This window comes from Periplaneta americana, chromosome 8 (assembly GCF_040183065.1).
Source record: "Periplaneta americana isolate PAMFEO1 chromosome 8, P.americana_PAMFEO1_priV1, whole genome shotgun sequence".
NCBI lineage: Eukaryota > Metazoa > Arthropoda > Insecta > Blattodea > Blattidae > Periplaneta > Periplaneta americana.
In genome coordinates this window covers 87,321,966-87,343,686 of record NC_091124.1, presented here as the reverse complement: position 1 = coordinate 87,343,686, position 21,721 = coordinate 87,321,966, and the positions used below count along the sequence as shown (strand labels likewise).

General features: G+C 32.6%; 1 protein-coding gene across 5 annotated transcripts in view; it reads right to left on the bottom strand.

Annotated features, from left to right (window-relative positions):
• Nucleotides 1-21,721, bottom strand: part of LOC138704860 (kinesin-like protein KIF11-B) — a 96,434-nt gene that overhangs the window by 31,459 nt on the left and 43,254 nt on the right. For 4 of the 5 annotated variants that reach the window (XR_011333451.1, XM_069833193.1, XM_069833194.1 and 1 more), the window contains 7 exons: nucleotides 14,128-14,398; nucleotides 13,641-13,724; nucleotides 12,318-12,398; nucleotides 12,093-12,176; nucleotides 11,623-11,715; nucleotides 10,767-10,826; nucleotides 1,312-1,474 (listed from right to left, as the gene is read on the bottom strand). Coding sequence is in view for 4 of the 5 variants with exons in the window: in XM_069833193.1 (XP_069689294.1) it covers nucleotides 1,312-1,474; nucleotides 10,767-10,826; nucleotides 11,623-11,715; nucleotides 12,093-12,176; nucleotides 12,318-12,398; nucleotides 13,641-13,724; nucleotides 14,128-14,398 (836 nt within the window). In the remaining variant the exon portion in view is untranslated. The remainder of the gene's footprint in view (nucleotides 1-1,311; nucleotides 1,475-10,766; nucleotides 10,827-11,622; nucleotides 11,716-12,092; nucleotides 12,177-12,317; nucleotides 12,399-13,640; nucleotides 13,725-14,127; nucleotides 14,399-21,721) is intronic. The other variant, XM_069833195.1, reaches the window with a different exon arrangement.

Sequence of the window (21,721 nt, the reverse complement as noted above, 5' to 3'; positions counted from 1 at the left end):
CAGAAATGGGTAGAGGAGACCAGAATGCGACATTACCACTCGGATGGACAGTACCTAGTTCTGATGGACCAGCTGATCAATGGCAGGCGTGGTCCTCCTACACAATGAAGTTCAGTGTCGATGATATAATCACAAAACCATAATAATATGGTATCCATATTAAAACAGTTACAAGAATGCCTATAACAAAGCTTTTTCAAGAAATTTAATTATGGTAACTGAAAATATTGTCAGTAACAACTGCATAGATAGCACAGATATGATATATATTGTGTATTGCAGGGTTTTAAAAGTAGTTTTATTCTTGTAGTAAAATTATAAAAGTTGACAATTTTAAAAATATATATGAAATGGGCATTTAGGGTAAGAACTTACCTACTATAAAACTCTATCAAATTTAATGATTTTTCATAAAATGTGGACATATTTAACAATTTTTATGTTTTTAAGGAACAAAAACAGATATTTGCCCTAAAATGCCAGGTCTATCTATAACACATCCAATTTCCTGAAATTTGCCTACTAAACAATGAACAACTGAATGACTTGGATCACCATCAGAAAAACTTGCTCAAATTGTCTTAGTACAGGGATACAGAACTGGCGAGAGAGGGATGGAAAGCATGGGGAAAGTGTTGGTTCCCCATCCACAGTCCACCGGTATTGAATGACGTATCTGTGGCCCGTATGCAATCACATAAGACAGATACTGAATACGAATCCCCTCTCCTATGAAGTCAATGATGCGGGGGTGGAAGGAAGAGGTGAGTGATGTATTCCGATGAGTGACGTAACGCTACAATTGGTGCCCAGATCTGCAAGCCTGCCTTAATACTTTAAGAGCAGATTCTATCAGTACACAGAAATTTTATATGGACTATTTTTTAGACAGAAAGAAGGAGCTATTCATTTTTCTTAACTTGTATTGAATGGAGACATATTACTCATACGAAATTATCTTACTCAGCTTGCTGGTGTAGGCCAGGCATGAAAGATTATAAGCAGAAGGTGATTGGCGTGGATCAAACAAAGATCGTCTGTTATCTATCACATATATTTCTCAGTCTCGATGCTTTATCAGATGTCTCCTGGCACATGGACCACAACAGTGTATGCACTGTGAGCAAAAACACCATGCAGCAAACTCAGTCTAGCCTGATTGATCACCTTGTACACCTTTAAGTCTGGGGTGAATTAAGAATGGTACATTATATTTTGTAGTTAGAACTGGAGTGGGGGGAGGGCTGAAATGCTATGAAGAAATTCTGCTTGACAAAGAAGATGGTTCTACAAGACAGGAATGTTACTTACCTGTAATTGTATATCACTATAGCTGTTTTTGGACCAACAGTAGAGAGATTTGTTAAATCTCTCACTGTTCCATTCAATAATTTTAATGCTTTCTGTCTGAATTTTTCTCGTGCATTCTGAGAAGACTCTACTCCAAACTCTGGCACAGGTGAGATCATGAGAGCTGAAAAAACAAAGAAATGAATATTACATTACATTATATATATTCACGTTTTTGTGAGATCTGATTTCACAATGAAATTGATAGCTTAGACTTAGAGCAACGATATTGTATGTCTATTTCTGGTCAAAATTGATATGGGAAATTTCACGATAAAGCAGACATAAATATAAAAAAACTGAAGTGCTAGTCCTATCAACTGAACATTATTAATAATAAATATGTTACTAGAGCTTCATTAAACTGATAATACCACGTAAAAGAAACACTCTGTGACAGTTCATTCCTCTAGGAGAGTGGAGTGATTTATGAGTTCGTTTTGCACCATAACTGATAACCTTTCTAACTGCATGATAAAAATCACATGACTTGATCATGTCTGCATAACTATGCTGTTTACTGTTAGTACAGGTATTCTAGACTCACCAGCACAAAAAACTGGGCCACCTACATTTTCTTTAAAATTTTAAAAAATTGTAGGATTTTTAAATTAATTGTAGGTGTGCTGAGATTAATTTATTTTGTGATATGCAACAATGTAATACTGAATATGTAATAGCCAACAATGATCTTAAAAGAAAATTCGTTTTTCTTGCAATATTGTGTCTAAACTTCTCCGACTCATTTCAAGTCAAATTGAAAAAGTCTACAGATTGGTAAGCTCTTTTGAGGCAGTACTTCATTGTATATAAACGTAGCTAAGTCCTACAGATTCAGCAAAAGTGGTTGCATTGATAGAAGATGGGAATAGTCAGCGTTATGTGGCTGCAGTTCTTGGGATTCCTCGATTGACCATACAACAGGTGTACCATCGCTTTAGAGACAGGTTATTCCAGGAGACCCAGTTCAGGGAGAAAACGAGTAACTTCGGCACGTGACGACCATTTTATTGTCCTAAACACATTAAGAGATCGCCATTCCACAGCTGTTGAGACCAGAAGAGTCCTCCAGGAAATAAGACAAGTTAACGTGAGTGAGATAACTGTAAGAAGATGTCTGGATGAATCTGGGCTGAAATCCAGAAGACCAGCTAAAGGCCCAGAATTGCTCCAGTGACATCGTGTTGAATGATTACATTTTGCTCAAAATCATGCTAATTGGAATCTGGGGGAGTGGCAACGAGTGCTCTTCACAGATGAATCGAGATTTGGTTTACAGTCTCCAGATGGACGTGAAAGAGTGTGGAGAAGAGAAGGAGGCCTTTTTCTCCATATACCTTCAGTTCATGTGTCAGTTTCCAAGGTGGATCAGTAATGATGTGGGGTGGCATTTCGTATAAAGCTCGCACAGAACTTGTTTTCATTAATGGAGGTGTTTTGACTGCTCCAAGACACATCGAAGAGGTTCTAATTGAACATGTGGTACCATATGCCCCACTTATTGGTGAAGAGTTTCTGTTAATGCATGACAATGCCCGTCCTCATGCTGCAAGAATCGTGGATGAGTTTCTTCACAAAGTTGGATTGAATAGGATGGTATGGCCAGCAAGAAGTCCTGATATAAACCCTATTAAACATGTGTGGGACATGTTAGGGAAGCGAGTTAGAAGTCATCTACCTCCTCACAGCAACTTACAGCAGCTCCGAAATGTTCTAAGTGAAGAATGAAATAGCATCGACCAGACCATCATCCAGATGATCGAAGGGTTGAATCGGCGAATGGTAGCAGTCATAGAGTCACAGGGAGGCAATACCTGCTATTAGTAAGATTTGGGTGGCCACAAAACCAGTTGAACATTTGGAAGAGAATTTGTAAGTTTTTACACTTTTCATTATACCCATTGTTTGACATTGAAAATAATAACACAAGTCATAATAAAAAAAAATTGTTTGCTGAGAAGCAATGTTTTCTTCATTTCATAATGGGTTTCCTGATTATCACCACACTAAAAAAAAAAAAAAATAGAAACTTTAGGTGGCCCGGTTTTTTTGCCGGTGAGTGTAGTTGTAATTTGTGGTTGTATTTGCATACTACTCTGAATCAGGTAAGTACTTGTAACATGTTGAATACAAACTAAATCTTGGGTTACGTTAGTCATAAAAATGAAATATTTTTCAGTTCCTGAAACACGTATAATATTTACTGAACTAAAATGCTACATTCTCTTAGTACTACATATATTGAGTGTCATTAGCCATATCGATGGCTCAGAACCAGATTGTTCCAAGTCCATTTTACTATTTTTTTTTTTTCAGGAAAGCTATTTTAAGCTCCTGACATTCAAAGCTTCATGAAACAATTTGGAATCGCTTCATAGCAACCTTATGGAGAGGAATATTTACAATTTTGTTCGATTAATATATGTAGACAAGAACTGGAACACAATGAAACACAAATTTCTTTCTTACAAAAAGTTGGACTTAGAACAGCCTGGTTCTCAGCCATCGATATGTTAATATGTTAAAAACAGTTTTTTAAGTATTAGTGTGACTAACGTAACATGTAATTGCGACAAACATAACATTAAAATGTTACGTTAGTTACACCTCATGTTGAAAAGTTATCAGCTAACAAACTTCCAAGGGGAGAAAGCAAGACAGTCAATAGCCTACTACCTGCACTTTTAAGACATACAAGTCACATATGCACGAACATATTTAAATGACTTTCTGGCCCATTTCGACAATAGTTTATGAATACTGTTAAGGTTTGACATATACATATATATTCATATATGAGGTCTCGCCATCCCTCATTGAATACATTGATACAAAAGAGCACTCAGCGTGCAGAGCTGAGAGATCACAGGCTCGATTCCTGGTGCCGGAACGAATTTTTCTCAATTTAATAGATACATTTTTACAATTATTACTTAATCAATTAATAGATAATACTTAATATCTTTATGGAAACAGACACTCCTATGGCCAGAATCTTGTAACAGTGTATGGAACTGGTGTCCATGAATTTAGGGAGGTAGAGTGAGTAGTAAAATCTGGTTTCTAGCTGTAACAGCTGAGGAGAATCATCGTACTAACCATATGTTACTCTATACTGTCGACAGTTCACCTCTGCTGAGGTTTGTGGACGTGAGGCCAGCAGTGAGCTGGTAGGCCTTGGCCTTCTATGGGCTGTTGTGCCACAGATTAATTCCACTTGAAGGCAGTAAGAAAACCTTCATATGTTTAGCCGTAAATTTTTATTTGATAATGATAATAATAATAATAATAATAATAATAATAATAAAAATTAATCTCTCTTCCTGCATTCAGTGTGAGAGTGAATGGTTGCTTATTATGTGTGCACATTTGTTTAATGTGCTGAATGGGATTAATATAAAATACTGTCGTCATATACAGTATCATTTGAAAATTCTTTCTTTTTTACATAACTTAACTGTCAAAAAGTGAATTTTATTAGTAGGTATACATAAAATGTGAATATGTAAGAGACTACACTTAATTTGAGATTAATTTGTCACTATTATTATTACTACTGTAATCATTCATTAACTTCATAGTCCTATATAGGAGATGACCTTTCTAAAACTTTCTCTATTTCTCCCTATTCATAACTAATCTCGTATAGTTCTCTCCAAGAATTTTAGCAATTTGATTCATACCACTGTTCCTGCTCATCTATGATCTTTTCGTTTCCCATTTCATACTCTAAACTGATAAAAAATATTGTTGTAGATGTTCACTCATATGTATAATTTATGTCCAGTACAATGCTTCCTGCAACTTCTAATATAGTATAAGACAGATTTCGCTCACCATATAATTATCTAATTCAAATATATATAAACTGTTGAAGAATTTATACCCGAACTCACACTTTCTGAAGTCGAAATTGCAATAGAAAATCTGAAAAAGACAAGTCTCCTGGTATCAATCAAATTCCAGCAGAATTAATACAAGAGGGTGGTAGCGCATTATCTAGCAAAATTTATAAGCTTGTACTTGCTATTTGGGAAAAGGAAATTGTACCAGAACAATGGAAGGAGTCCATAATTGTACCTATTTGTAAGAAGGGGGAAAAGACTAACTGTAGTATAACTTTCGAGGAATATCACTTTTGTTGGCATCGTACAAAATTTTGTCCAATATTCTTTTGAGAAGATTAACTCCATATATAGATGAAATAATTGGAGATCATCAGTGCAGTTTTAGGCATAATGGATCGATTATTGATCAGATTTTTTGTATTCGACAGATATTGGAGAAAAAATGGGAGTATAAGGATTCAGTACATCAGTTCTTCATACATTTCAAAAAGGCATATGACTTGGTTAAGAGAGAAGTCTTACACAACATTCTTATTGAATTTGGTATTCCCAAGAAACTAGTTCGATTAATTAAAATGTGTCTCAGTGAAACTTACAGCAAGTCTGTATAGATCAACTTTTGTCTGATGCTTTTCCAATTCACTGTGGGCTAAAGCAAGGAGATGCACTACGCAGTTAAGATTGATCAACAACATAATTGCTATCATGACACAAACTTTTCCATATAAATTGATTATTTTTGCAGGTAAAGAGTATAATTTCCAAACTTAAAATATTATTTTCTTCTTGATATTTCATACCAGTACATAATTAAAAACTACCCTCCACCACCACCACTACTACTATTACAAGCACCACCATTAACATCACACTAAAATTCCTGTTTTATTTTATTAGTTCCTGATAAAATATGTCCTACATTGAACTTTTCAAAGAGCAGTTTCAAGATGCAGAACTTACAAATGTTTATAAGGCTCATCAAAAATAATATGACAGTCATTTAAATTAAGTGATGCAAGCATTATTCAGTTAAACAGTGGTAAGTTATGTTATAATTCGAAAATATTTTTAGATAAAAGTTATAGCTCTTAATGGGATATAGAAAATGAGTTTCACATAAATGAGAATCTAGAAATTTAAGTTATTGTGTAAACATTTGAAGACAACTATAGCAAGCGCAATTTACATTATGTCCACTTGCAGGCAAATGACTGGCTTGAGGTCGAATCTCTTGGTATGTATGCTTTTCCACACTCCTAGTATAATGGAAAGCTTATTTAGTTATACCTTACTGTGATTATGAAAATTATTATAATTATACTGCATTCATATTTGAATTACTTATGTATACCTCCATAAGTGCGAACATACACTTCCACTTATTTGAAGTTCATGATGCAAGGACAAATCATAAATTGTGGACTGGACAAGGAAAACGGTATGTGTGCCAAAATTACAAAGTGTGGGAAAACACAAAAAATTGTATACTTGCAATTATTATTTAATTTTTTCAACATTAAGTGTCTCAACATCCAATTTAGTTCCCTGCAAACATATTGAGCTGTGAGACAACGCATTACTGACAATATTATGTAGTGTAACTGGCTCCCACATTATCAAAGTCTGACAACGATATGTGCCATGTATAATTTCCTTGAAAACAGTACAAAGAGTTGAGTGATTTGTGAATATTAAAAGATAGAACACCAACAATTTGATTTGTAAGCATGAAAAACTGTTTGTTTTTCTTACTGACACAGGTCCTTATAAAAACCATGGTATTTAGAGTCCAGGAAATATAGGATTGCCAGAAGGTCTGCCTTTAAAGAGTTCTTAGGAGTCAGCATAGCAAACTTCTCCAGATTTGTAATAGACTGCAGTGTTCGTCCTCTTCTTTGAACCTGACATGTCTTCCACCGTTCAGAATCACTCAAATTATTCCTGGTAAGGACCAATGTTGGATGATCACAAGCAACTCGAATCCATGATACTTGAGTAATGCACAATGTTAACGTATTTAGAGCCCTATCAGCTTCTGAAGCCACATTCAAGAAGTCTTCAGATGTCATTGAAATCAATTTGAATGGTTTTTTAATTCTGAACGACCTTACAATGTCTTGCATCTCATCAGGAACCATGGCTTTACAAACCCTCTCTCTCTCCCTTAGCAGTTGTGTATGGCTTCCCTTGCTGCTGTAGTTTCCTATTTTCTACACACTTCTTTGCCTTAGATACTTTTATAGTTAGTGGCCTGTTATTATCCATGATAAATGCTACATTCACTGCAGAACATACTTATTATTATTATTAATTGTAATTATTGAGTGTAATTAGTTACCACTGCCACCGGGTATTTACCCATTTGCAGTGTGATTAAATACATACATAAATTCACCAGGAGCGAGGATAAAACTACATTCGCGTAAATAAAAAGTATACACTAGTACAGCCACGTAAGTTGATATGGACATACAATTAAATGTATTTTATAAAATGAAATTCAACGGTAACCAGAGTGGAAGTAATAATATAACTGTGCAGGTTTTTACAGCTTATTCCTTGGATAAAGTATTATTATTACATTATTAATTGTCATTATTTAGTGTAATTAGTTACCACTGCCACTGGGTACTTACCCCTTTGTAGTGTGAATAAATACATATACTTATATCATTCATCAGGACTATACTACGGGACTTATATCGAGTGCCATCTAGAATGCACTCGTTTGACTTTATAGAAGGATGTTTGGCACATATCCATTACTATGACATTGGCGCTGCTACATATATTACATTCCATGACAAAAACAAAATTTGACCTCGGAGGCACTTATACCGTTTTCCATGTCTGCTCCTCAATTGTTGAAGGCTAGCTAAAAGTAATTTTGCACGCAGGAAAAGATGTCTGCAACATTTGAAATGAAGATACAGCTTTGTGGAGGTTGCAAAACAGCCTCAAGCCAATCAGCTCTTCCGAATACTCACTTGTATTCATGGTTAGAATAGTGTTATCGTAGTATCACACTGTGACACATGGCTAGCAAAACTAATTCCCTTAGGTCAGTCGGCCGCTATTTGGTGCACGCTCATTCTTGAAGTGCTTCAGATTATTGGTTTCTTTTATTTATATTATTAGTGTTAAAGTTTATTTCCTGTGAGTCTGAGTGTGTAATTCTGCGTGCAATTCATATTTTTGGAATGTGAGGATGTAGTCATAAGTTACTGTATATACAGTATTTGAAACTGTACATAGATTTACTTAAATTCTATAAGTATTCGCGTTTTGTTGCTAAAATGTTGCACTAGAGAGAACACGGTGATGAGCTATATTCAACGCGATTTTGAGAATTTTTTGAAGAAAAGGAAAATATATTTCACTTTCCAATGTAAAACAACATAAATACGATCCATAATGAATAAATATATAATACAAATAATAACAGAAGCCATTATGTTATAACTGATAACAATATCATATGAATAAGTGATGCAATAAAAACGCATTACATTTATAAATGATTTGTAAGATATTAAAAATTGTGAACAAGTTTAAAACACACTTATGGAATTAAACAACGCTTCAATAATAATTTTAATGTGTACTTCAATAGTTAATAAGAAAATTAAAGTGGTTGACGATGAGAAGCCTGAGAAAAATTCAGTTAAAATGAAGCTAACAAAACTCCCCTTTTGGAAATATTTTCTTAAAACTCATGTATGTATGTATGTATTTTATTTCGTCCTAATGATCATACAGGATGATGTTGGACACGTCAAATTAATACTAAAAACAGTTCTAAAACTAATACACATTTACAAAATAATGCTTATATAACATGGTGTATTATACTGACAAATGATTGAGCACTACCACTAAAATTGTCAAATCTTCGCACAATAAACCTAGAATGAATAATTATCTATGTAAGGAATGAGCTTAATTTGCATGTTACTGCAAATCACTATTATACGAAACATAGTTGCCCAAGTTCTGTAGAAGCTCAGCCAGTCCACACCAGTAGGCTTCTGTCATGCACTATCATTTTCTAGGCGAAATATAGTTGCGATTATTTCATTATTGTAGTCTCAATATATTATTGGCAGGGGCATGAGAATTATTTAAGCAATCGTATGAACAAAACCAAATTGTATATAATAATTCTTCTACATGCGCATGTGCTAAATATGTGTTAGAACAAAAAGTCTTTGCATATAATATCAAATTCCATTATCTTTATATAATATAAGTATGATTTTATTATACAGGCACTGCCTTTTACACATACTACAATAAAAAATAACAAAAAGTACAGTATATAATAATTATTAAGTAAGCGTCACTCTAGTATATAGATGTAAATAACGAGAAAAAGTAAGAGTGATGAATAAAAATATTCAGGTAAGAGAGAGATTATATTCTTTGGTTTTCTAAAGACAATAAACACTTAACAGTATATGCACATTGTGAAATTTGTTAGTTATTCTATACTATATTGAAATAACAATGATTACACATTTCTATTCTACATAAATTATTACATTAGAAAATTTAATCTGTCACACTGTAACATCAATGTGGTCTATTACTTCCATACCTCGTATGATATTTACCTAAGATAATTTAGTGGAAAATTTGGTGTCTATAAATGTTGATGATATATAATTTTCTTAATGTAACAAATCATATGATATATACCGGTACTGGTAGTGTCAGAAGAAGTTTAATTAATATTCAGTCACAGGAAATAATAACTTAAGCCTAAGTGAAATCAGAAAATCCAAAATAAAAAATTATACAAATTAAAATAGTCACACATTAATATTAACCACATAACTTTAGCAGGTACATTGAAGTTTAAAATTTTGGAATGATGATAATAATGATTATATTGCTAGTAATAAAATACAATATTTATTAAGTGAAATCAGAAAATCCAAAATAAAAACTTATACAAATTAAAATAGTCACACATTAATATTAACCACGTAACTTTAGTAGATATATTAAAGTTTAAAATTTTGGAACGATGATAATAATGATTTTATTGCTAGTAATAAAATATAATATTTACTATAAAGACAAACTCGCACTTACAAAATGCCTTATAAGAGGCAATACTTATGACAAATCTTAGTTCATCTTCACCAGCATAATTTAGGCGTTACTGCCATTTTGACAATGAACTCGTCAATTCTTTCACAATATTAGTATGATACATTTCTTTCACAGTCACGTCTAACACAGTAAGTCTAATTGTAGTGTTAAGAGTAGAAAACCAGGATGTTTCTAGAAGAACTTAAATTCTCACACTACATTGCGAAAATAATTATACTCGTATGAGAGTAGAATACAAAGAAGTACTACTGAACTGCCTTGTAAAGAAAGTTTACGAATTCATTTTCAAGTTCTTGGTGTGAGAATAATATTAATATCCTGAGAACATTCGAGCTTCATTTCACGATTGTTCATTCTTCAATCCAAGAAAAGCAAGATCACGCAGTCATGTACGCCTCTCTTAACAAAACCTGACTGGTAAGATTGCTTTCAATTCTGTATGCAACCTACCTGGTTTAAATGACAACCTCTGCACTTTTCGCAACGATGACAATCTTTCAACAGTTTCATCTGTAAGTAGTAATACATTCTGACTTTAGTTTATTCAATTTGAAATAATCCAATGAATGAATCCTGGTGCCATTAAACATCTTCAAAAGAAGAACTAAAATAATAATTTAGAGCATACAACAGCTGTTTCTATACCTCGTAACATTTCTCTATATTTATTTAAAATGTTGTTCATGGGTAAAATGAATTACTTTGTGTGGGTTTTTTGTAATACATTTATAAATCACGGAAGAAAACGAGGAAGTCAAATACGAAACCATCTGCATATCACGTTTTCTTCAGACATTCAAACAAGAACTCTGACAGAACAATGGAAGTTTTAATTTAATTTTCGAGATAGATTAATCACATTTAGATATCTACTGAACAGTCAAATCATATGCAATTCGAAAAATTTGTAACGGTATTTACTCTGAAACTCCTCATTACAGTCTACAAGTGTGCACTCACTTCACATAGGTTTTAAATTCTCTGTTGTAGTAAGTCCAAGCTATGTACAACTTTGTTAATGTAATAAGGCTTGATAAAATGTATGTTTTAGGTAAGGAAATAACATACGAGGGTTTTTGAAAGCTTGAACAAACACAAACTCCTAATTCTCTTCATATTCTGTGTGTCCGATTGAAGTTCGCATTTCTAGTGTCTCATTTATATAAAATAATCTATTGACCTAGAGACTTCATAAAATTTGAATTTTTAATATTGTTATTACAAATACAAATTCTAGTGATCGAGTGTCACATGTTAGGTTCCTTAATAGATCACAAATGCATATATGATATGCCATAGAAAGTACCTGAATATGTTGGTGGCTTGCCCATCAGTCTGGCACTTCTCCTTCTCCTCCCTCCTGTACCCAATACATTCGAAGGACTCAATTTTGTTGTGTCTAAAAAATATTATATAGTAAAAAGTCAAAATATTAATTCTCATGATAAGCAAAATCAGTAAGAAACATAAAACGCTTAGGACCATCTCATTCACGATAATACCACACATAGGCCTACCATTGGTTACATCTGACTTAGAAAATAATTTCATGGAAGCTGAACACTAAACAACTGTACGAATTCATGATAAGACCCAAGTCTTGCAATGACCTCACTATATTTCTAGTATCCTAGTACAGCATTACTTTACATCTTCAGACATAAAAGAACTCAAGTGTTTAAGAGGCAATGATACAGCCAAAATTAGAGAAAGGATGAGCTATCACAAAAAGCCGAAGTCCAAATAAAAATGTAAGATAAATAATATATATCTTACCTGTGTCTCTTGTAGATGTACGTGAAAGCCTCATACTCCTACGTACAGTTGATGTTCGCAGAGGAACCATTTTGTGGAATTCATCTAGAAATAAAAATACAAAATTCATTAATACAAAAGCTTTTAATATCTACAACGAACTTTTCTTGAATTTAAATGACTTGCATAATTTTAAAAGATTAAGAATCTTAAATGTAAGAACTCTCATTAAGACATTTTAAATACCTTGGGTTTGTAGTTTCAGAGATAATCTCTTACTTCTCCGCACTGTTGTCACAATGGAAGGACTGTATGTAGATAAGCAACCTGGACAATAGAATATTTTGAAAATTTAAATAAAATTGGCAGTGTTTAATTTTGCTATCATTTATTGTTTTGTCACTAACATTTCATGTAGGGCTCATCTTAGAGCTGTATACTGTTTTGTATTAATGAAATTATTGGTAGCTTTTCTGGCTAAAATACAATGGGCACTGATATCAAATACAGATTTCTCTCTCTCTTACAGAGACTTGTCCCTCTTGTGTCATGGTAACTGTTGGTCTTATATCATGTTGACCACATTACCAAAAGTCTAGCTACTTGTGAATGTCCTAGTAATGGTTCAAGTCCTCACATAAGTGATGGTGGAATATACTAAAGGATCTAGTCCTTGAATTCTGATTTTGTTCCTTCTCGTTTTCTTTTCTTTGCTTCTTAAAAATTCCATTTCTCCTGCCTGGATTCTACTTATCTCCTTCTTAATCATGGTTCAGGTCTCAGCACCATATGTAACTATATGCATGTAATAAAATGTATACATCATAATTTTGATACATTTGGACACCTCCCAGTTCCATTAAATCTGTTTTACTGTGTTATAAAATTTAGCACCTAGTACAATCCTATTAGTGATTTCTTGTATGAAATCCTGCTTCCTAAATAGCCTACTTTCTCAGCTTCTTTTAAAATGTGATTTCTGATCTTAATGTAGGCCTAACCACTATCTGACTATCCTCTTCCAATCCTCGTCACTGAACACTTCTCAAGATTTAGATGTAGGCCATATTTTCCTAATTCTCCCTGCCATTCTTCCAGCTTGTCTTGTAACTTAAATTTATTTTCTTCCGATATTAATATATGACATGCAAATATAAAAATTTGCAGCTACTGTGTCTTTGTTTTTCATAATTTTTAGAATTTCATCTAATGCAACATTAAACAAAAATGGAGAGAGTACACTTCCTTGTCTAACTCTTTTTGACGTTTCGAACAATCTTGATTTTTTATTTTCTACCCTTACACAATATATATATATATATATATATATATATATATATATATATATATATAATCAATACAGTATAACGGTCATGTAATTTCTTTGCAATAAGGAAGGCACTAAATAGTAGGGCACTGTTTTGTAATTAGGGTTCTGCAAGAGGTCGAGTTTCCACAAGTGAATGTGGGAAGGAGAAATAATTAAACCTGATGTTAATATCCACAACTACTGGTCATTGTTTAGTAGTTTACTTCGACAACATCCAGCTCAGCTCAAAAATTACATACCTGCATCATCTTTTCTTATTCTCGATATTCTCCGACTTCTTCTCACAGTTGAAATATTTGACAGACTGTATGTGAGCTCGTCATCTGAAAATAAATATACTGGTAAAAACTTCGATAAAGTAATGACTATCACAGAAGTGTCTATTATTATTATTATTATTATTATTATTATTATTATTATTATTATTATTATTATTATTATTATTATTACATTTGAGCCGTTCAGAGCAAAAGTGGTGCAAGTCAAAATTGGGTAATGGTGTTTAAAGTAAAAATTCTGAAAAATACAGCGCAAAGTAGCAATTAATATGGCCTTCTTGCTATCCACCGATTACTAATAGTTTAAATAAATTGAATATTAATTGCTACTTTGCGCTGTATGTTACAGAATGTTTACTTTAATCCTCATTACCCATTTTTGACTTACACCACTTCTGCTCTGAACGGCTCATTTAATTGTAATTATCAATACTGTTTCGAAACATACCCTGAGATGTACTGTTATGATTGTAAAGCCCTGATGTTTCTGTTTCAGTAGCATGGACTGAGTTTCGAGGTGCTTGGTCAGTAAATGTTAAGGGTAATATGGAGTTCTGTGCAATGCGTGAAGATCTTCTAGTAACTCTTCTTACAGTATTCTGTTGTGTAAAAGACACTGAATTTTCTCCATCAGAAACAGACACCTGTCTCCAGTTCAATTCTTGATAGTCCAAGTCTGTACTATTGGACTTCGATGTGTCATCATCACCTTCAAATGGCTTGAAAAGAAGAAAACAAAAATCTTAGACATGTAAACTTCAAATTCTACATCATTTCATCTAATTTGTAAAAGAGTGGAATATCATAAAATCAGTGACAAACATATCACAATATAAGAAAAAAAGTCAACCTAATGTATACTGTTGCTAAATGATTATTATTACAACACTTTTGTCGTTTACTTGTACGGTTAGATTTTGCACAAAAATGTTTCATTATTACTCGTAATATGACCAGGATTTATATACAAAAATTCATGTTGCATGTAACATTCTGAAACATCAGTCTAAGTGGTATTCTTTGAAAATTATGCGTTGGTCGACAATATTCTGCATGCATATTTTTATATTAAAAGAAAAATGTATCCCTTTTACTGATGTCTCGAAGTTATAGGTCTACATTTAATGAGATCTGATTTATTTCAAAATTGTACCTACTTCTTTCTGTTTGTGTATTCTGTATTGTAAAAAATTAAAATTAATTATATTGGAGCTAGAATTGAAGCAGGATTTTTGTTTATTAAAGATATAGCATGTATTTAGGTACCTACTGTTGAAAGATAATTTTCACTGTATAAAATATTCCTCTGAAATAGGCCTAGATGTGAAAATTTCAATGAGGAAAATCTCAGATTCACTTAGATTACATACTGCACCAGCAGAGAATAAGAAAAATTCATTACATAACGTTATATTAATTGTAACTATAAATTTATAGCGAATATTTGTGTACATTTACAGGCATACTTCAGTATTCTTTATTTAAGTTACATGGCCTATAATTCTAATTTGCTATAAATCCAAATTTCAAAATCAAAGCCACTAAGCAGATCTAAATTTATCAGAATAATGAAGTAAACGATTGAAATATAATAATTACTTGTATTGTTTTTTATTTGAAAGGCTGTAATTGTTAATTATATTCTACTCACGATGGTGATATGAAAAAGGGAGTAGTTTAGCCAAGTTCCACAATCAACATTTTATGATCTGTTATAATTATACTTAGGCTATATAATAACGCTAAATTGTAAAAGAATAAATTGGCATTAAAATTCAGAATGCAAATCGATATCATTATGTTTTGTTAAGAGTTTGAAATAGTAAATTCATTTTAAGAAAAAGAAAATTGCTTATATATAAATCACTGATTGCTTCTATGCTAACTTATACTTATGAAACTTGGACAATTACAAAAGGAGATGTACAGAAATTGAAGACCTATCCATGAATGTAAAAATTTTGAGGAAAATATACGATGCAGTATTTCACTTAGCAAATTTAGAATGGACAAGATTTACAAACGAATAAGTTCACAGACTTTATAGAGAACCTAATGCAAGTCATTGCAAAAATCAAATCTAAAAGGCTAAAATAGGACATGTAGCCCCAGAAAGAAACAAAATTAAAAGTTTTGTAAGAACTATACATAGACGCAGACTACTGGATGACTTCAATATTTTGATAATTTTGAAAAAGATACGAAGACATTAGAAATTTATGATTGAAAGAATATCTGTACAGATAAGATTACGATGATAGTTTATTGTCAACTAGCCGTACCCGTGCACTCCGCTGCACCTGTTAGAAATAAATATAAAGTAATTACATAATTAAAATAGGATGTTTGATCCAGGGAACATTAGTGTTTGATAGATGGATAAATCGTTTAATATGTTACTTAATTTAAATTGTATTTAAATAATTAAAATGCGGTCATTTTGGTCCAGAGAGCAAACATTTGGTGCAATGACAATTCCTTTAACATGTTTCTTAATTGTTATTACATGCAACCATAGTTTAATGAAGATTGACATATCATTTAGTTTTAATGTGTATACTTTATATTACTTGCTATACGTTTCAGAAGTTACTGTAATAACATTGTAGAATTATGTCCATCTAGAGAAACTACACTTTCCAAAGGTGAAATAATAATTAAACAATTAATTAGCTTCCGATATTACTTCATACAAACACAGAAACGTTCTCTTAGGCTATATTTAATAGCTTTCGATTATTGTTGTCCAAGGCCCCTTATTGACGAAGTCATTTGTTTTTATTTCAGTACAGCGCCTTAGATGGCGTTGTTATTGTAATTTTAAAACTAATTTATCTCATTAAATATCAGTCCTATCAAAATTTTGTATAGAATAAAACTTATCGGAAATTATTTTTAAAGAAACTTTTGTTATGCAATATTTTTCATGAAAATCAATAATAAGCGAGATATTTCGATTTATTTAATTCAGGCCCCCTTATAACCTCCCTTTTAAATAAAGTATTTTGAATGTCATATAGCCTAAAATCTAAGTTACAACGAACATAATTTATATTCCAATTTTCATCGAAATCCGTTCAGCCATTATCGCGTGAAAAGGTAACAAACATATATACAGACAGACAGACATACAAACAAAAATTTCAAAAAAGCGATTTTCGGTTTCAGGGTGGTTAATTATATATGTTAGGACCAATTATTTTTGGAAAATCGAAAATTACCAGAAAAATTTCGGCTACAGATTTATTATTAGTATAGATTCAGCAGCAAAGAGCTTGCATAGTATGGAAAGCAAATTATGATATAATAATAATAATAATAATAATAATAATAATAATAATAATAATAATAATAATAATAAATTGGGTGGGACGCTGGCTAAGAAAAAGTGCCTACTGAAAGAAGGAGTGATCAAAGAGAAGAAAGTTCGTGGCAGAAGATATCAGATAATAGAAAACATTAATAAGGCTCGTTTGCAGTTATTAAAAGGAAGGCGGAAAATAGGAAAGAATAGAGAATTCTAGGTTTGCAGTGAAGAAAACTATGAAAGAATGAAAATTAATAATAACATACGCTAAATAAATTCTAAATATAATTTGAATATAAAAGCATTCTTCAAGGCGTGATCTGATAAGTGATAACGAACTTTGCCTGTAACTCCTAAAGTAATAAATAACCCATTGTAATTATAAAAGAAGTGCAACGTGCAGAAGCTCATTGTTAATTCAGTACCAATCCATACATATTTCGCGCCAATTACAATGTTTGGATATGACGTTAAGTACATGAGAATTTTTTACCAATGACAGTGCAGAGGTTATCGATTACGTCAAGTCAGCTGGTGAACTGACAAAATCAGCTGTTGCCCAAACAAGTGTGATCGTGTTTGTATCACCTATGATAGCAATCTGAGTACTGACCTCTTAAGAAATATAATACTCTTGTCTAATAAAAGTAAAACAACCTCGTATTATGTAAGTGTTAACAATGGTGTGTTGCGCTGTATTCTTTTAGTTCGGTTTTGTTTCACTGCTTCTTTGCACTTGCACATGGGATTCATTACTTTGGGAGAGGCTGTAATTTTCCTTATTTATTTTTCAATTCATTTCTCGTAGCTATCAACGTGAAGGACAGTAATATGCATCAACAGTGAATTCAATAACATGTCCAAGTTATGCTTTTCTTTCGTAATGAGGTAATCAACCCACAACAGTATTAATTTTATTTTCTGCACTTTAAATAAATAAATATTCATTTATTTGCAAAATTAGACCGTTTTTTTACAATGTTTCATACGAAAACTGTGAAGATTAATTTATTTTAGAAAAATCTAATTTAATTTCCTCAGTTCCAATATTGTGTGAGACAGTTTTCTGCAGATTAATATCCAGTTGTACTACTGGAATTTTAAAGGATAATCGTGTTTTACAAGTATAAAATACAGCTGTCCTGATTTTAAGAAAGCTCCCATAACCTAGAAAAATTTAACAGAATAGTTGGATGTCGGGCTCTTTAATACTTGAAATACAGAACATGTAGCAAAGTTTCTGAATTGCAACAACAATTATAATTTTGTGCTTATTGTTTTTTACCTTAAATGAATTGGAATTTTTTATATATTTTTTTTAAATATGTCAGAAGAGAAAATTTTTACTTAGCAATTAAGTGAGAATAAATTTTACTCACTGGAATAGTTACATGTGGATAGTTTAATTGACATAATTATGGAACTTCTAATTAATAAGCCACCTTTGTTTTCTATAATAATTCATAATCAATTTGCACCTGATATTTGTAGTAAGGAAGGGCAGGTAGCTCAAGTGATAGAGCAACTAGCTATTGACTCAAAGCCCCAGGTTCAATCCCAGGTGGTGGTGGGGTTTTTCTAATTGCCAAAACTTCTAGAACAGCCCTGGGATCCACCAAGTCTCTTGTCAAATTGAGTACTGGTTCTTTTCCAGGGATAAAAGACGGTTAGAGTATGGTGCCAACCACATCACCTCATTCTAGTGCATAAGTCATTGAAGCATCGCGCTCTTATCTCCATGCCATCCTTGCGCTTTCATGGCGTGTAAAGGGAATACCTTAACCTTTATAAGCAATAAGAAATTTTAATGTAGCCTATTATCTTCTGCATGTTTTGTAGCAAAGGGAAACCACAGAAAAAACTGAAAGAAGTTTAATTATTTTGGGATAAAAGGTGTCACACTTATAAAAAAACCGTTTTACCATTGAAACAGATATGTACAATATCCTGAATATCACAATTATATTTCTCAAATCCTTTCAGTTACAATTCGCTGAAATTTTCTCGTCAATGGTAAAGTTTAGCGGTCCCTGTATTTACGCACTTTTCCCACGGAAATCCATTGTTGCTGTTGGAATACGATACGGCGGCTGGTGATGGGGATTTGCAATAGTGAATTTAAAAGATGAATAACGTGTTTTTAGCACGAATCGCTTGAGATCAGCAATTAAAGACGTTCGGAGGGGAAAGTGACTTGGTAACAGATGGTGAAAATAAAGATTTATATTTCAAAGTATATTTAGCATGAATGCGAAAGATGTAAAATAATAATATTATTAAAAGCAGTAAATACAGAAATTACGAAAATAAGATTATGTAATTATTAATACATGATTTAAAATAGGGAGTGTGCGATTAAGTTAATATATTTTCCATTACATAAAGCAATCAATGCCGCAACAAAAACAATGTTTGGCCAATTATATTCCAATTTTTTTAAGTAATAATAGATTCGAGCAAGACACGATTGGAATGTCATTCATTGTAGAGCTGTTCGTGCTGGAGTCTTACTTGTGTCGAAATGAATGAGTTTTTGATCGTGGATTATTTGTCTTTCTGCAACTGTACGTTCTCATTGTCAACTTGATGCTGTTTCATCAACTTGGAGTGAACATGGCGTCCTGCTAATTTAAAACAGGTAAGCACTAATAGGCCTATATAAATGTGTCGTCAATTTGCAGTGAACAGGGTATTGTTAGTGGAAGAATGTGAGACAAGTAAATAGTGAAACAAAAAAAAAACTTACAATGAAATATCGTGTTGTCAACTTACTGTGAACAGGTATTGTCACGTATTGTTGTCAGCTAGCCGGAAAAACAATGGCTGCGGTGGAGGGTAAGAGAGGGACATCGCAACAATGATGGCAATGCGTAGAAAAAGTGAATTAAGTACAGGGATCGCTAAAGTTTACTATTACCTACAAGGCATTCTGAAACAATATATTATATATGCGGATTATTTTCATAATAATTAAGGATAAGAAAAATGTCACAACTATTGGTCATAGGTAAAGAAAGTGGTACACCGTTTCTTTATACGCCATGAAGACAACTACTGTGATGGACGGGAATAACAGTAAAAAAAAATAATTTTACAGGACAGAAAAAAACTGTAGGCTATAACATTAACCATTGTATGTATATTTTAAATTTCGGTAAAATCAGTTCTACGTGTTATTTTTTACTTGTACCTATTTTTCACTATAGATATCGAGTTTAGGATGCGAAATATGCGCGTTTTGCTAAAATTGACTTGTACCTTGTACTTGACAAAGAATATTATAAAAGTGAAATTGTGTCCTTTAGACTGCTGTAGGAGGTGTATTAAAAATGTACAGTTAGATACATTATTGCTTATGTAACTCATTATTCAATGCGATTATCATATTATTATTATTATTATTATTATTATTATTACTACTACTACTACTACTACTACTACTACTACTGCTATTACAGAGCTTTATAAGTTAGATCTATCTATCAAAGCTCTTGGCAACTGAGTTTACAATACAGTGAAGTTTTCACCCAGTCTGTCTTGGCAAACTATCAACTAGTAATTCGAGGATTTTTAAACATAATTTTAAGCTACATTCAAAATTCCTGTAAAAAGGGTAAAATCTTTCACATTTTACATACAAATAAGTAAGTGTCTTACCAGCTTCTTCCTGATAATATAATCATATCTAATAAATATGTAGTTTCTTCCACCTTTATCCCAAGTTTCACACTTGTCGTAACTAAATGGGTGCTTCATACTGTTTTCGGAAAAGCTGATACCACGATTGTTTAGAATTTCATTCAATGCCATGCCGTGAGCCGTATTGTTCAGAACTTGATTCAATGCCATGCCGCGAGCCGTATTGTTTAGCACTTCTTTCAATGCCATGCCGCGAGCTGTACTGAAGCTGACACAGCTGACTGTTGTATATATATACAACCGTATCTACCGTACATCGTAGCGCGGGCAAGTGCATGCTTGTATGCTTAGCTATGCAAGTCCAAACCTGCTACCTGTCACAGTGACAATCGATAACAATGGTGGTAGAAAAACACCAATTGCTAGCGTACGTTCCCACAAAACATGGGAAATACCGTTATTCAAATAAAAATGTTTGCCCCAACAATTATTCAAGTAACTTATGGTTTTAAATGAAACATTATTTATTAGTTATCGAATTTTCCTACATACGGTAATTACCAATATGAACATCAATATTCTAACTAGGCTCTAAGGTGTGTAAGGTAAACAGACGCCCTTTTCGATTTTTAGAGCGCGGATTTGATGTCCGCGATATTCAGGCATTTTGAAACATTTAATTACATCCACAATACTGATTCTTTCTTACGTACGCAAACTGTATACTGTATTTATGATACTTCCTAAGTTCCGAAAAGCAACGTATCAACAATGAAGTCCAATGTTTATTTTTAAATAGTTAATGATTGCAAATGACAGGTCTGAAATATTGTCGCACAACTGCAATAATGCAAACTTTTCACAAATTAATTCCTGTATTCAAAATTACACGCATTCTGTAACAACAGGGTTGTCAAGTTTTCAGAATGCAAATACTGTATAGGACAGTTGCAACATTAACTCGAGGAAAATACGAGGGATTTCTAACAAGGGAAACTTTTCATTGCTCCCCCTTCAGATTTTAACAAATAATAGCTTATTTTATTGCTCTGGGAGACCTGGATCAGAATATAAAATTAAAACATGGCAAAGTTAT